The following is a 15,580-nucleotide window of genomic DNA, read 5'->3' as shown; positions in this document are numbered from 1 at the left end:
AAGTACAGCAAGGTCCCAGCAGCCATTTTGAAGCAGCCTCTGAATGGGCAGTAGTGAGTGGGTCTCGCTCCTGCTTACCACTGGATCACCAGGGTTTTGTCAAGGTATACCTGGAGGGGACTAGGCCTACCTTGCTTGGTTTTCAGGGGGTGGGTGCCCAGATTCCATTATAGAATTTGCACTCTGTGCGGTGCATGTTTGCACCTAAATTTTGGCACACATAGAATTGACCCCTATATTTCTGGGTTTTAGGGTAATCAAGATACACAAATGCACATGTTTGTTCTCAAATACATCTTGTAAATATTCATTGCAGGTATTCTAAAATCAGACCTATGATGTAGGGTGTTCTCAAGTACCAGATTACTACAATAAAAAAATGTATATTCCGCTACTTACTACCAAAGGATCAATGCGGATTACAATATAAAATAAAAACTAGGCCAGCACTAGAAAGAGTACAGCTTCATTCATAATCTATCTAAGTTGACGTAATACATCGAGTAATTTCACTAAATATTTTAGATAGATAACATGAGTCTTTAATAACTTGCAAAATCTCAAATCAGACACATTAATTTTGATTGAAACTCTAGGTTTGAATGGTTAGTGGTACAAAATTTGTTTTCTGGATAATGTTGACTTCCAACCAATTAGGGCCTGTATTTTTAATTCATCTTCAGGTTTTCTCTATTTTTTGATTTGCTGTTTGATTATCAGATAATCCTTGGAAACTAATTCCATAAGTATGACTGTAGTAAACATAATTTTCTTTAGAGAAAAGGTAATTATTCACCTGTAACTGCTTTTCTTGGAAGATAGTATTCTAATAGTCATTCATCCTACCCATCTCCCTTCACATATATTCTTTTCATTTTCCCTTCTTCATTAATATTGTTACAAAGAAAATGAAGACAGTTGATTTGCACTGACTCTGTCATCTAGTGAAACAAGAATGTTATAAAAGTTTTAGAGCTTGCAAAAAGCTGTTTCATTTTTTTTTTAATTGTATTTATTGACGTTTTTAAACAATAGCATATTGACAACATCCTGTATCACGTACAGAACGTTGGAACATCAAAAACAGAGAACAGCGTATCCCCCCCCTAATCCCCTCCCCCCTTGTTACTAGTGGAGTTTCGTGGTGTGAAGTCTGTGTTATAGCATTCATAGTCTTGGGATAATCAATTTAGGCGCATCCAAGTCTATCCCATTTTGTAATCTCCAGGATCGATAGCGTTTCTGTTGAGGCACTTGGAAGGTCACATGAAGTCTATCATTATGGTTCTGTTAGAGCAGCAGTAGCAGAGAAGTATCCTTGTTTCTCTCTTTGTAACACAACTATCATCACAAAAAGCGGTATCATACTACATAGTTCTTAAATCTTTTTTTTTTTCTTCAGTTTCAGTGTTTGCCGTTAAGAGAGATGCCTGCCAGTGAAAGGATGGAAACTGCAACCTCCATCAAATCTAATTTACCATTATGCCCTGTGGTAGTTCTCCCCCAGGTAGATGAACTGTCAGCTGACTACTTGGACCCTCGAAAAATATCTAGATCCCTGATAAACATCCACAAACCACAGCAATACTCCACTTGCCTCCCAGCAGAATATCTTAAAAGGATTGTCTCAGACCTTAGCTTCTCCTCAGAGGTGGTGCGCCTTCGAGCGTTCCCCAGTCTGCCGTATAAGGAATGGGATGCCAAAAGTATTTACAACAGTTCACACGTCTTCCCAGACTTCAAGCAGAAAAGGCATATTCATAAGAAGCAGCTGAAAATAGACCCTCCAAAACACCAACCTTGTCATATGAAGTATGCTGTTCCTTACTGTAAGCAGGCAGCAATAAAATATTCTCCAAATCTTGGAGATGCCATATTCAAAAGCATGGGAGATGTTCAGACTTCCACTTCATCTTTCTCTGTCTTTTCTCCCTCTGATGCTGACACAGAGGCTCCTGATTCAAGGACATTTTTAACACAGTTACCAGATGGTGCCTTAGCTTCAGCAAAAACACACAAAGAAAGGGGACCTGAGATAAAAACCCAAACACCACCCGACCAGCACTCTGAGTGGCACGAAGAAGTGCTGAAGAAGCTGACCAGGACCACAGCACAGTGGATTGTGAATCGTCAGATGGGCCATTGTGTGACTCGCACTCAGCTGAAAAAACGCTATAATTTAAAACACTTGGTAGGCCTTGTTTCAGATACAAACATGACTGAGAGCGATTTCAAAGTTGGTGAGGAAGAGGAAGCACCTGTTGTGGAACAAAAACCAAGCCTTGTAGAAGAAATAAAACCTGAGACACCCCTTCTAATCTATTACCAGTAAGAGAATAAGAAAGTAGCAACAGGCTCCTTCCTTCAGTCATATTAATATAGCTTTGTATGGGATTACATTGTCTTCACTCTACCTGTGGAGCCTGACCCCAAATGACACTGATGGAATAAAACCAATAAGAGCAGCCTTGATTCAGTAAAGCTGTTCGCCCTTTCACTGTTTTTGGAATAGACTTTAATGAATCAAGGCTGCAAAACAGTGTGACAAATCAGTGCCTGAAGCCAGAGGCCAGTTAGTGTACATAGCTGTAAGTATAACCTGGAGAAATTAAGAAGTGATAACTGCATACTTTTATCTATAGACAACAGCAAATGTCCTTGGGCTAATGAGAGAGAGAGAGGAAAAAGGAGTTATCCACATTGTTTCTGACAGAAAACTTATGCACAAAGAAACTAAGCATAGTTTATGTGTGGAATTTATCCAAGGTAATAAGGCAGATGATTTTGCTTTGATTTCTGGTGCAAACACCATGAGTTATAATACTTAATAAATTTGCACTAAAAGCAGGCACTTTTGATAATTGCCCTCCTAAAGACCTAAATACACTGGGGTCGATATTCAGCCAGCAGCGGTCAGTTTTTTGCTGACCGCTGCTGGCTTTATTCCCAGATATTCAATGCTGGGAAATGTGCCCCCTGTTACTTCACAGGCTTACGTCTAGCACAAGTACAGTCTCTGTTTCTCTAGTTTTTCACATCTCACTGTCGGGGTTCTCTCTTTAGGGCTGGCTCCCAGCCTAGTCCAGTACACTGCCTTTTAACACCCTCCTGGGTTCCCTCTGGACATACATCAAAAGCAAGTACTTTCTGCATACAATTCAAGGTTATATCCTATCTTGATAGTCTTCACACACTCACTCTGAGCCACTGCTTTCCTGTTACTCTCAGGTACTACGGCTCTGCTTAGACTGGAGTCCTCTCAGGACCTCCCTCTTGGAAGCCTGTACACATGGTGGCTCACTGGTTCTACACTCTCTCAGGGCATTGAACCTTCCTTCCCTCTGAGCCCTGCCCTTCTGATTCAGGACCTGCTTTGGCAGTTTAGTGCCACCTGCTTTCAGGCAGCTAAACTGTGTCCTCTTAGTGCCTCCTGCTGTAAGGCAGATAACTTCATCTTTAGTGAAGGAGTGTTCCTATGGGCACCTGCCGCTATACCACTCACTCCCTCACATACCGTTCTCAGCTCAACCATACTAGGTTGAGTGCTTGCCACTACCTGGGTCACCCTTCCTAGGGGTTGGAGGGTAGCGCTCACTAGGATATTTGGGGGCCCCCATCGACCCCCGGCGAACTTCAACCTGTCCCTGGGCAAAAACCAACCTCCCCTCCCAGACAGGTTCTGTCTCCAACCCTATCACACAGACAGGGCACAAGAAGCACAGCAGCCACTGGGCCCTGTCACACCAATAGCCTTGCAACACACTTGAATTCAGTCATAGTAACATAGTAGATGACGGCAGATAAAGACCTGTAAAAGGCCATCCCATCTGCCCAACAAGATATACCTTATGGTATGATACATATACTTGGTCTTGATTTGTCCTTGCCATTTTCAGGCACTTCACTAGCCTTGTTCTCCAGTTATGGAAGCTGAATCTGTCCAGCCATGATCAGGGCACAAACTGTAGAAGTCTTCCCAGCACTGGCTTTGCTTCCCAATTACTGGCGTTGCCATCTAATCACTGCTAAGATTGTTTGGTTCCACGCCTTCTATACAGGATTCCTCTGTGTTTATCCCACGCATTTTTGAATTCCATTACTGTTTTCATTTACACCACCTCCCCGCGGGAGGGCATTCCAGTTATCTACCACTCTCTCCGTGGTAGAGATACTTCCTGTCATTGTTCGAGTCGGCCCCGCGCAACCTTAATTCATGTCCTCATTGTCCACTTGGGAGTCCCATCCTCAGGCACCTGGTGCTCCAGGACTCTCCACTTTAAGGGATCTTTGCAGACCACTCTGCCCTTGAGGTGTCCCTGCCTGTGATAGCACAGCTCCTTCTGAGTCCTCTTCTTCATCTTCCAGGACTCTTCGGTAGCCAGTGTTCTGCTGAACGACTTTGTCACTCTCAACACCTTATTCACTTCTACAACTGGAGAGCCCAGTACCAAAGAGGCCTCTGGCTGCCCCCCTTCTTCTGTGTGGAATTGACACCACACCTGCATATCCACTTGCACAGGCATCGTATTGCTATTCACTTCAGCTTTCTCCATTGCTTCATCTGGCGCACTGTACTGGGCCACTCAACACTGGTTGAAATCCTTCAAGCTTCACTGGCATGGAAGTACTGACCACACCTATCCTGTTAGAATATCAATGATATGCTTTGATGTCCCCATGCATACCTCCTACCAACCCCCATCCTCCCACCCTGTCAAACTGTCATAGTAATGCTTGAATGTTTTCACTTATATACACTGTCAGCTAGCACATTTGCTTATTTCCGATCTGACGAAGAAGGGCAACCTTCGAAAGCTAATCAAGAAATGTATTAAGTTATGTCCAATAAAAAAGGTATCATCTTATTTTCTTTTCCATGTTTTATTTTGTTTGATTTCTATTGATAACCTTAAGAGTGGACTAACACGGCTACCACACTCCTCTACTTTCCAATCCTGGTAAGCAACCCCAATAACACTCACTTGCTTCTCTCTTAACAGTTCTTTCTTCTTCAGTGTAATTGCTTATGTTTGACTTATTCTTGCTGTACACCGCCGTAAGTGAATTCCTTCAAAAAGGTGGTAAATAAATCCTAATAAATAAATAATTGCAGTTACTCAGACAGATCTGGCTTCAACTAGGACACTCAGAAACTGTGTCTTCACAGAAAATAAAGGCATTCCTTTACCTTTGCAGCCTTCTTTTCCTTCTCATGCAAACCTCTGAGCTAGGGCCACTCCTTGCTTCCCTGGGACTTCCCTACAAGTACTGTAGCCCAGCCAACACTTTAGGAGAATTCCTTGACTGATGGTTTTGAGCCCGTCCCGCTGCTGTGACTCAGGCCCAGATGCATCAACCTTTCGTAAAAAAATGTAAAACGTAAAAGTCCTTAACGAATTTTAAAAAACTAAGAATGCACCAAAAAAACAAGTCTTTAATGTTCGGTACGGTATTGTAAAGTACAATGCATTAAAGATACGTCAAATTGGTGTAATCCCCGTCGGTAAAAGGCCCCTAAAGCATGCGCAGAGCAGCCAAGCGTTATGCTGGCTGCTCTATGCATGCCACAAACGTCAAAACCAAAAAAAAAAAAAAAAAACCAACAACACAAACACGTGGCTACCCGCTTTCCCCTGCATACAATATAAAATCTTAACAAACATCAAAAAAGGATCGGAAGGGGGCAAAGGCGCTCATCATGAGCGTCCTGTATGGATGGCCTTGCCCCCCCCCCCCCCCCGCCCGAGGTCGCCACTGCTCCCCGCTTCTCATTCTATGAAAAAAAACTCAAAATAAAAATCAAACCTTTTGCAGCGCCGGGCCCCCCTCCCTTCTTGTCTCTCTCTTCTTCTCCCACCACTGCTTCACCTCCCGCCATCCTCCGCCCCTGTGCCCCGCCCCCCTGAGGTTGGTCTCCCCCTCCACCGGTCCCCCCTCCTCCTTACCAGCCCGTGCAGCGCCTCTCACCTCTGTGTGAAGGCGCTGCACAGACAGAAAGAACAGCTGATGCCTCCAGTCTTCGCGTCTCTCCTTTCCTCTTGGGCCCGCCCTTGTCTGACGTAAGTAACAACGTCAGACGGGGGGGGGGGGGGGGGCGGGCCCAGGAGGAAAGGAGAGACGTGAAGACTGGAGGCATTAGCTGTTCTTTCTGCCCGTGCAGCGCCTTCACACAGAGGTGAGAGGCGCTGCATGGGCCGGTAAGGAGGAGGGGGGACCGGTGGAGGGGGGGAGCAGCGGCGATGACCTTAGGGGGCGGGGCACGGGGCGGAGGATGGCGGGAGGCGGAGCAGTGGTGGGAGAAGGAAAAGAGAGAGACAGGAAGGGAGGGGGGCCCAGCGCTGCAAAAGGTTTGATTTTTATTTTGAGTTTTTTTTTCATACAGGGATAAGCGGGGAGCAGCGGCGACCTCGGGTGGGGGGGGCATGGCCGTCCATACAGGACGCTCCTGATAAGCGCCTTTGTCCCCTCCCGATCCTTTTTTTCACTTAGATTGATGCAGGGGGAGTGGGGAGAAGCAGCGACCTCGGGCGTCAATAAAGGACGCCCCTGACGCGCGTTTTCACCCCCTCACTTTTTTTGGGTGGTTGTTACATAGAAGATTTTAGTCGGACAGCCCTAATGACAGGTACAGACCTGTCGTTAGCTTTCCAGCAGTTTTCCAGCATTAGGGCAGGCGGAAAACTTTAGTGCATCTCGTTTCAATAGGGTTTCTACACAATTTGCTCATCTGCATTCCGTTTTCATTTTCTGCTACCGTCGTCGGAAAATGGCCTTTAATGCATGCCAGGGTTCAAAAATTCTTCGTTAAAGGGTCGTTAAAGTTTAGTGCATCTGGGCCTTAGTCTCAGCAGACTAGCATCACCTGTTGTAAAGTGACTAAGCTGCACCACCCACTTCCTTACACCTTGCTTTGAGAATACAGTTAATTATTAAGATTGCAGTGCTTGGTAGAATAATCTTGGTGTTGGTGACTTGCCTTGAGAGAGGGTAAGGAAGGAGAGAAGCAAATGCTAGTTTGAACATAAAGAAAAGGGTGCAACTAAACTCACTCAAATACCATCACACTCATACCTACTAATATGTATAGAAACATACATCATGCAGTTTGAGTTACCTTTTTGTATTTGTTTGCAGGGGGTTATCCAAATACTGGGAAAGGATGACTCATGATGATCTACACAGTGAGAACAAGACAGTAGAAGGGTTACCTGTGAAGCATTTTAAACTTCCCTCACCAACTAGACTCCAAGATATATTGAACCCTCGAGCTGGGAAATCCATTTATACCACAGAAAATATCTTTGAACATGAACTTTATTCTGGTAACACAATTAACTCTATTCTTTTATAGCTATTCAGGTAATAACTTATATGCTGAAAGTGAGGACATTTTATTGGGCAGTTTTCAAAAGTCCAAGTAGTAGAGCTGTATGAAAATTGCCCACCCTTAACCTGGCTAAAAGTACACATGGGATCCACAATATGTGCAGTTTTAGCTGCATTAGGAGGAACTGTTTGAGGCAATATATTTAGATTGGGTAGGAAAATAATGCATGTAGATAGATGTAAGGGAGTGCCCACTCTTATCACTCTTACCCTTAATTCCACTTCTTCTAACCCCACTTTGCCTTTTCCCAAATACAGGCAGGTTTGTGCACTAGCAAGGTTCAGTTTTAAACCCTTTTCTAAAGACACATTGCCTTTATAAATACACAGGCAAGTTCTGCATTAGTAATTGTGGATTTAGAACTGGTTAAAAGATAGAAAACAGACAGTAGGATTAAATAGTCAGTATTCTCAATGGAGATAGTAGGGTTCCCCAGGGGTCTGTGCTGGGACTGCTGCTTTTTAACATATTTATAAATGATCCAGAGATGAGAATAGCTCGTGAGGTAATTAAATTTGCGGATGACACAAAGTTATTTTAAGTTGTTAAATCACAAGAGGATTGTGAAAATTTGCAAGAGGACATTATGAGACTTGGAGACTGGGCATCTAAATGGCAGACGACATACTTCCAAACATACTTATATAGAACTTGAAGACAGCAATAATTGAGTCATAATCACCACTTTTAATCCCTCCAACTCCCCCCCCCCCCCCACCCACACACCCTCTGGCAGATTACATTTAATGTGAGCAAGTGCAAAGTGACGCATCATGTAGCTGTAGTTTGAGTTTCTCTTTCCTTTTCTACATGCAATGTTCCACACTAGGAGTCACCACCCAGGAAAAAGATCTAGGTATCTGTTGATGATACATTGAAACCTTCTGCTCAGTGTGCAGCGGCGGCTAAGAAAGCAAACATAATGTTAGGAATTATTAAGAAAGAAATGGAAAACAAAACTGAGGATATTATATTGCCTTTGTATCGCTCCATGGTGCAACTGCATCTTAAATACTGTATGCAATGCTGGTCATCGCATCTAAAAAAAAGATGTAGCAGAATTAGAAAAGGTACAAAGGAGGACGATGAAAATGATAAAGGGGATGGGATGACTTCCCTATGAAGAAAGGCTAAAGAGGCTAGGGCTCTTCAGCTTGGAGAAGAGACGCTGAGGGGAGATATGATAGAGGTCTATAAAATATTGAGTGGAGTGGAACAGGTAGATTGAATCACTTGTTTACTCTTTCCAAAAATGCAAGGATTAGGGGGTACACAATGAAGCTGCTAAGTAGTACATTTAAAACAAATTGGAGAAAATATTTATTTATTTGCTGCATTTGTACCCCACATTTTCCCACCTATTTGTAGGCTCAATGTGGCTTACATTATATTGCAAAAGGTATAATTATGAACAGAGTAAGAGGTTTCTTCACTCGACATGTAATTAAACCCTGAAATTCGTTGCCAGAGAATGTGGTACAAGCAGCTGGCAGGGTTTTAAAAAGAAATGTCTATAAGCCATTATTAGGTTATATTCTTTTGGGATCTTGCCAGGTACTTGTGACCTCGATTGACCACTGTTGGAAATGGGATACTGGGCTTGATGGACCTTCGGTCTATCCCAGTATGGCAATACTTATGTTCTTTATGCTCAGTTTAAACACCTTTTCTAAACACAGTTTGCTTTTTTCAACATACAGGCACATTTCTACACTAGCAATGCTCAGTTTAACATCAGCCAATGTTAGTATAGTTAGTTTACCCTTTCTTCTTTCTATTAGGAGTAATGACACACTACAATAAACCATTACTCACTCCTATTGAAGTACCTTTTCCACAGAATACTGTTTAGACCTTGGGACTTTCTTCCCCCTCTTTCTCTTAAACTCCAATTATTCCACGTGGATGCCTGTAGTGAGGCTTAGCATTAATGTCTGTTTCAGGGTGGTTTCTCTTCCCTTTTTGGCTAACAGGACTGCCTTCCATGGAGACTGGGAGAGAGGAGCTCTGTCTCCAACCCTGTTCTTGGAGAGCTACCCTTGTTCTCCCTTTCAGGACTTAAGGCTTCCCGTCCCTCTCCATCTCTTTCCCCTTCTGTGTTGTGTCTTCCCTTCCTGGGTTCTTTTCTGAGTTCCTTTTACCCAAGGGCAGTCCACGTAGGGCTGAGATGCCGCCCCTCCGCACGGCCGAGATTTGGCATCTCCCCCCCTTCCTTCTTCCACCCCGTTCTCCGAGTTTACCTTCTTTCAAGTTCCAAAAGCCGGCAGCGGCAGTGATTCCTATTTGCAGCCCTGCCACCCACTGGCCTCTTCTCTTTACTGCGGCTGCCTCTGAGAAAAGAGGAAGTTACATCAGAGAGGTGGCTGCAGTAAAGAGAAGAGGCGGGATCTGGTGGCAGGGCAGTGTATGGTAATCATGCCTGCCACTGCTGGCTTTTGGAACATGAAGAAAGAATATAAACTCGGGGAATAGGTTGGAGGAAGGAAGGGAGGGAGAGGTGCTTCACCCGAAAGAGTTCCACCTAAGGCCCCTACCTCAGATGGACTAATGGTCAGGCCACCCCTGTTTTTACCCATAGAGCTAAAACTTCTTTAAAACTTCTCCTGTGACAGTCAGCAAGTTACTTGGTAATTTCCACTTATTTTAAAGTGAGCACTGATAGGATTTGGAGGTGTTGATGCCCCTCTACAAGTTGTTGGGGCCCCACTTGGAGTATTGTGTTCAGTTTTGGAGGCCGCATCTTGCTAAAGATGTAAAAAGGCTGGAAGCAGTGCAAAGAAAAGCTACAAAAATGGTATGGGATTTGCATTGCAAACCATATGAGGAGAGACTTGCCGACCTGAACATGTATACCTTGGAGGAAAGGAGAAACGGGTGACATTTATTTTTGTTATATTTGTACCCCACACTTTCCCACTCATGGCAGGCTCAATGCGGCTTACATGGGGCAATGGAGGGTTAAGTGACTTGCCCAGAGTCACAAGGAGCTGCCTGTGCCTGAAGTGGGAATTGAACTCAGTTCCCCAGGACCAAAGTCCACCACCCTAACCACTAGGCCACTCCTCCACTCCAACGTTTAAATATTTGAAAGGTATTAATCTGCAAACAAACCTTTTTCTGGAGACAGGAAGGCGGTAGAACTAGAGGACATGAATGAGGTTGAAGGGGGCAGACTCAGGAATAATGTCAGAAGTATTTTTCAGGGAGAGGGTGGTAGATACTTGGAATGCCCTCCCGCAGGAGGTGGTGGAGATGAAAACGGTAATGGAATTCAAACATGCGTGGGATAAACACAAAGGAATCCTGTTTAGAAAGAATGGATCTGTGGAATTAGGAAGCAAAACCGGTGCTGAGCAGATTTCTACAGTCTGATTGTGACTGAATAGATATGGATGGGCTTGAGTGTAAATTTTAAGGGGCTTTGACATTAGCTTCAGAACGTTTAGTACAAGAAGAGTGCTGGGCAGACTTCTACGGTCTGTGCCCTGAGAATGGCAAGGACAAATCAAACTCGGGTATACATATAAAATATCACATACCATGTAAAATGAGTTTATCTTGTTGGGCAGACTGCATGGACCGTACAGGCCTTTTTATCTGCCGTCATTTACTGTGTTACTGTTTGGCTTGTTTCTTTTCCTTTCTGATAAGGACATGCCAGTGTCTTATCACAATACACACATACACACACATACACACACACACACAGATATATATATATATATATATATATATATATATATATATATATTAGGACTCTTGAGTTAATAGCATATAGCCCTGGTGATTTGTTGTTCTTGAGTTTGTCAGTTTGAACTGTTATATCTTCTACAGTTATGATGTGCTTCATTTGCTCTGAATCATCACCATCAAAGAAAGGTTCAGGTGTAGGAACGCCCACAACATCCTCATTCAAAAAAGACTGAAATAAAGAAACTATCTACCCCCCTGTTTACTAAGCCTTGCTATCTCAGCATTGCGGCTTAGTAAACAGGGGGATTTGTTTTTCTGCTATTACCTTATCTTCTCACAAATGATGTTTCCCAAACAAGGTCTTTATTTAAATCAATAAAGACCTTGTTTGGGAAACATCATTTGTGAGAGGACTTCTTTTGGATCCACTGTTCGTATATTTGTCTTTCGTTTCTCCTGTGGAGAGATCACCTCCTGTAGGTATTACCTTATCTTCTCCAAGCACTCCTTGTATCCCTTGGTCATCTAGTAGTCCAACCAACTCAATAAGGATAAAGTCAAGTTGGTCTGGTTAGATCGAGTGGGCAAGAATATACCTTCAGATTTACCTTCCCTGATAGCTCCATATTAAAGGTTGATAGGTGTCAAAGATATTAGGTGTATATTTAGATACTTCATTATCTTTAAAGCCTCATGTTAATGCAATTGTAAAATCTACTTTTTATAAGTTGTATTGTTTAAGAAAAATCCTTTCTTGCTTTGAGATGAAACAGTTTTTAATTTTGGTTCAAGCAATGATCCTCTCTAAATCAGATTATTGTAATGGCCTATATTGTTTTCTTTCAGCCAACTTGACTTCTAGACTGCAATTACTGCAAAACACTGCAGCTAAGATGATCATGGGGCAAAAGAGATCGGATCATGTTACACCTACATTGATCAATTTCCATTGGTTACCCATTAAATCCCAAATTATTTTAAAGCTTGCATGTTTTTATTTATTTATTGCATTTGTATCCCACATTTTCCCACCTTTTTGCGGGTTCAGTGTGGCTTACAATATGAGTTAAATGATGGAAATACAATTTGTTACAGATTGGTTATGGATTACATTGTGCAGAGTTATGCGAGACAATCGAGGTGTCGTTAAGGAATGTAACAATGGAACACAAACATTGAAACGTTGGAAGGAGACAATTGGAGCTTAGAGGGCGATAATAAGGCATGAAGACATATGGTATATATCCTTCTGTGAGTAAAGGTATGGGTGATGTGATATTACGGGAATGAGAGTTCAGAAGTGGATGTATGATGCATTAATGAACAGTAAGTATGAACTTTATGTGTTTTGGTTCTTTCCGTAAATTTTTTCAAAAAGATGGGTCTTCAATAATCTGCGGAAGGAAGCTTGCTCATGGATCGTTCTTAAGTTGCGCGGCAGTGTATTCCAAAACTGCGTGCTCATGTGAGAAAGGTTGACGCGTGTAGCGCCTTGTATTTCAAGCCCTTGCAATTGGGGAAGTGGAGGTTAAGGAAGGTTCGGGATGATCTTTTGGCGTTTCTGGGTGGTAAGTCTATTAACTCAGACATGTAGGCTGGGGCTTCGCCGTGAATGATTTTGTGGACTAATGTGCATACTTTAAAAGTGACGCATTCCTTGAGTGGAAGCCAGTGCAGTTTCTCTCGTAATGGTTTTGCACTTTCATATTTTGGCTTTCCAAAGATAAGTCTGGCTGCCGTATTCTGGGCTGTTTGAAGTTTCCTCAGTGTTTGCTCTTTGCAACCTGCGTATAGTGAGTTGCAGTAATCCAGATGGCTGAGTACGAGGGATTGCACTAGGCTGCGAAAGACGGATCTTGGGAAGTATGGTCTTATCCTTTTCAGTTTCCACATGCTGTAAAACATTTTTTTAGTTGTGTTGTTAGCGTGAGTTTTGAGCATTAGGTGGCGGTCGATAGTGATTCCTAGGATTTTTAGCGTTTCTGAGATTTGAAGGTTTAGGTTTGGTGTGTTTATAGCGGTGAATTCCTTTGTGTTGTATTGGGAGGTGAGTATCAGGCATTGAGCTTTTTCTGCGTTTAATTTCAGACGAAATGCATCTGCCCACGTGTTCATGATGTGTAGGCTTTGATTGATTTCGTTGAAGATTTCGTTAATGTCTTGTTTGAAGGGGATGTATATTGTCACATCATCAGCGTATATATATGAGTTGAGGTTATGGTTTGATAGGAGTTTTGCCAGAGGGATCATCATTAGGTTGAAAATGGTTGGTGAGAGAGGTGATCCTTGTGGTACTCCACATTCAGGTGTCCATGCCTTAGACGTGGTCGAATTTGATGTGACTTGATACGAACGTTGGGTTAGGAACCCTTCGAACCAATTCAGGACATTTCCTCCAATGCCAAAGTATTCGAGTATGTGTAATAGGATTCCGTGGTCAACCATATCGAAGGCACTTGACATGTCAAATTGTAGGAGGAGTATATTGTTGCCAGTCGCAATTATTTGTTTAAATCTAGTGACTAATACTGTTTCTGTGCTATGATTTGATCGGAATCCTGATTGGGCATCATGCAGTATTGAGTGTTTGTTTAAATAGTTTGTGAGTTGTTTGGTTACCATTCCTTCGGTTATTTTGGTTATTAGTGGTATAGATGCTACTGGCCTGTAGTTGGTTATTTCACTCGTGCTTTTCTTTGTATCTTTAGGAATTGGGGTGAGTAAGATTTTTCCTTTTTCTTTTGGGAAAAGTCCGTTTTGTAGCATGAAGTTCACATGGTTCGTTAGGTCTATTATGAATTGTTGAGGAGCAGATTTCATGAGGTTATTTGGGCACGTGTCTAGTTTGCAGTGGGATTTGGCATATCTTTTCAGAGTTTCAGAGATGAGGTCTTCTGATAGTATTTCGAATTCGGTCCATGTTCTGTCTGCAGGGTATGTTCCTTCTTCTGGATCTAGACAATCTAAAAGTGTGGCGTACTCAATAGGGCTGGCAGGTATTTTGAGTCGTAGTTGTATAATTTTCTTCTTGAAGTATTTCGCAAGGTTGACCACATCTGGTACATCTTTGCCGTTGTTTGTAACTGGTGTGGTGTCTAACAGTTTGTTCACAAGGTTGAAGAGTTTATGTGTGTCTTTGTAGTTTGGTCCTATTATTGTTTTGTAATGTAGTCTTTTGGTCTGTTTTATGGTGTATTTGTATTTTCTCCACAGTAGTTTCCATGCGTTTAGTGTTTGTTCGTCTTTCTTTTTGTTCCATTCTCATTCTAGTTTCCTGACTTGTGTTTTGAGTTTTTTCAGCTCTTCGGTGAACCATGGATTTGTTTTTTTCCTGTGTGATGTTCTGGTTTGGATTGGGGCGATTTTGTCTAATGTTGTTGTACATAGATCGTCCCATTCTTGGAGGAATTGGATGGTGTCAGCGTTTGTTGACCATTCGTTCTGGTAGATCTGTTGCCAGAATATTGTGGGGTCTATTTTTCCTCTCATTGTGTATGTTGTTCGCTCCTGTTTATTGATTGTGTTTATGTGTGTTTTTCGCCAGCAGAGTTAGACATTTGCTTTATGGTGGTCTGACCATAATGTAGGTGTCCACCTTGTGTCAGTGAGTATGATAGTTGAATCCAGTTCGAATTTGTTTGTTATGATATCAAGTGTGTGTCCTTTTTTGTGTTAGGTATATAAGATGTTCCTTATGATTGTGTTTTGGGAGGAGTAGGAGTCTTTCTTTTGAATTGTGCAAGTCCAGTTTTTTTTTAGACTGTTTAGAATTCCAACCCAGTGTGTGTTTGTAAATTGGTTGTGAAATTTTTGAATGTCTTTTTCTCCACTTTTGTATTTATATTTTTTGACCTTTTTGTTTCCCCCTTAAATAACAATAAAAAGATTTTTAAATAATTCAGTTTGGGAGGATTATATGTTTTTGATTTTCATATGGAAAAACTCCTTACTTTTCTGATTGAGTAGTTCCCCCCCCCACCCCCTCCGGTTTACAAAGCCATTCTAGTGGCTAATTTATTTCTTCTGGTTGGCCAGCAGATGGCGATTGTTTTCTTTAAAGCTGTACCAGAAGTGACAGTTTGTTTTTCTTTTTCCCGCCTAACTGTGAGGTAAAGAGTAGTTACTTACCTGTAACAGGTGTTCTCCGAAGACAGCAGGCTGCATATTCTCACAAGTGGGTGACGCCACGTCGGCCCCGGAGGATTTTAAAGCAAAATCTAAAAATCTCTTCTACGGCGTTCCGTCGCGCGAGCGAACGCACTGCGCATGTGCGCACACCTCTTCCCGCTCGCCGTGCGGACACGCCCCTCAGTTAAATCCAAAAGATGGAGGAGACAACTCCAAAAGGGGAAGGTGGGAGGGTTTGTGAGAATATGCAGCCTGCTCTCTTCGGAGAACACCTGTTACAGGTAAGTAACTACTCTTTCTCCAAAGACAAGCAGGCTGATATTCTCACAAGTGGGGTATCCCTAGCTTCCAGGCTTACACAACACAACAAAC

At 42.6% G+C, this 15,580-nt stretch overlaps 1 protein-coding gene across 1 annotated transcript in view; it reads left to right on the top strand.

Moving 5' to 3' along the window:
- Positions 1 to 15,580, top strand: part of HEATR4 (HEAT repeat containing 4) — a 132,802-nt gene that overhangs the window by 8,424 nt on the left and 108,798 nt on the right. The window contains exons 2-3 of the mRNA XM_030215365.1: positions 1,403 to 2,328; positions 7,135 to 7,322. Coding sequence (XP_030071225.1) covers positions 1,427 to 2,328; positions 7,135 to 7,322 — 1,090 coding nt within the window. The 5' untranslated portion in view covers positions 1,403 to 1,426. The remainder of the gene's footprint in view (positions 1 to 1,402; positions 2,329 to 7,134; positions 7,323 to 15,580) is intronic.

Source organism: Microcaecilia unicolor, chromosome 9 (genome assembly GCF_901765095.1).
Source record: "Microcaecilia unicolor chromosome 9, aMicUni1.1, whole genome shotgun sequence".
NCBI classification, from domain to species: Eukaryota; Metazoa; Chordata; class Amphibia; order Gymnophiona; family Siphonopidae; genus Microcaecilia; species Microcaecilia unicolor.
Note: the sequence above shows the minus strand (reverse complement) of the source record. Positions and strands in the feature narration are given on the sequence as shown.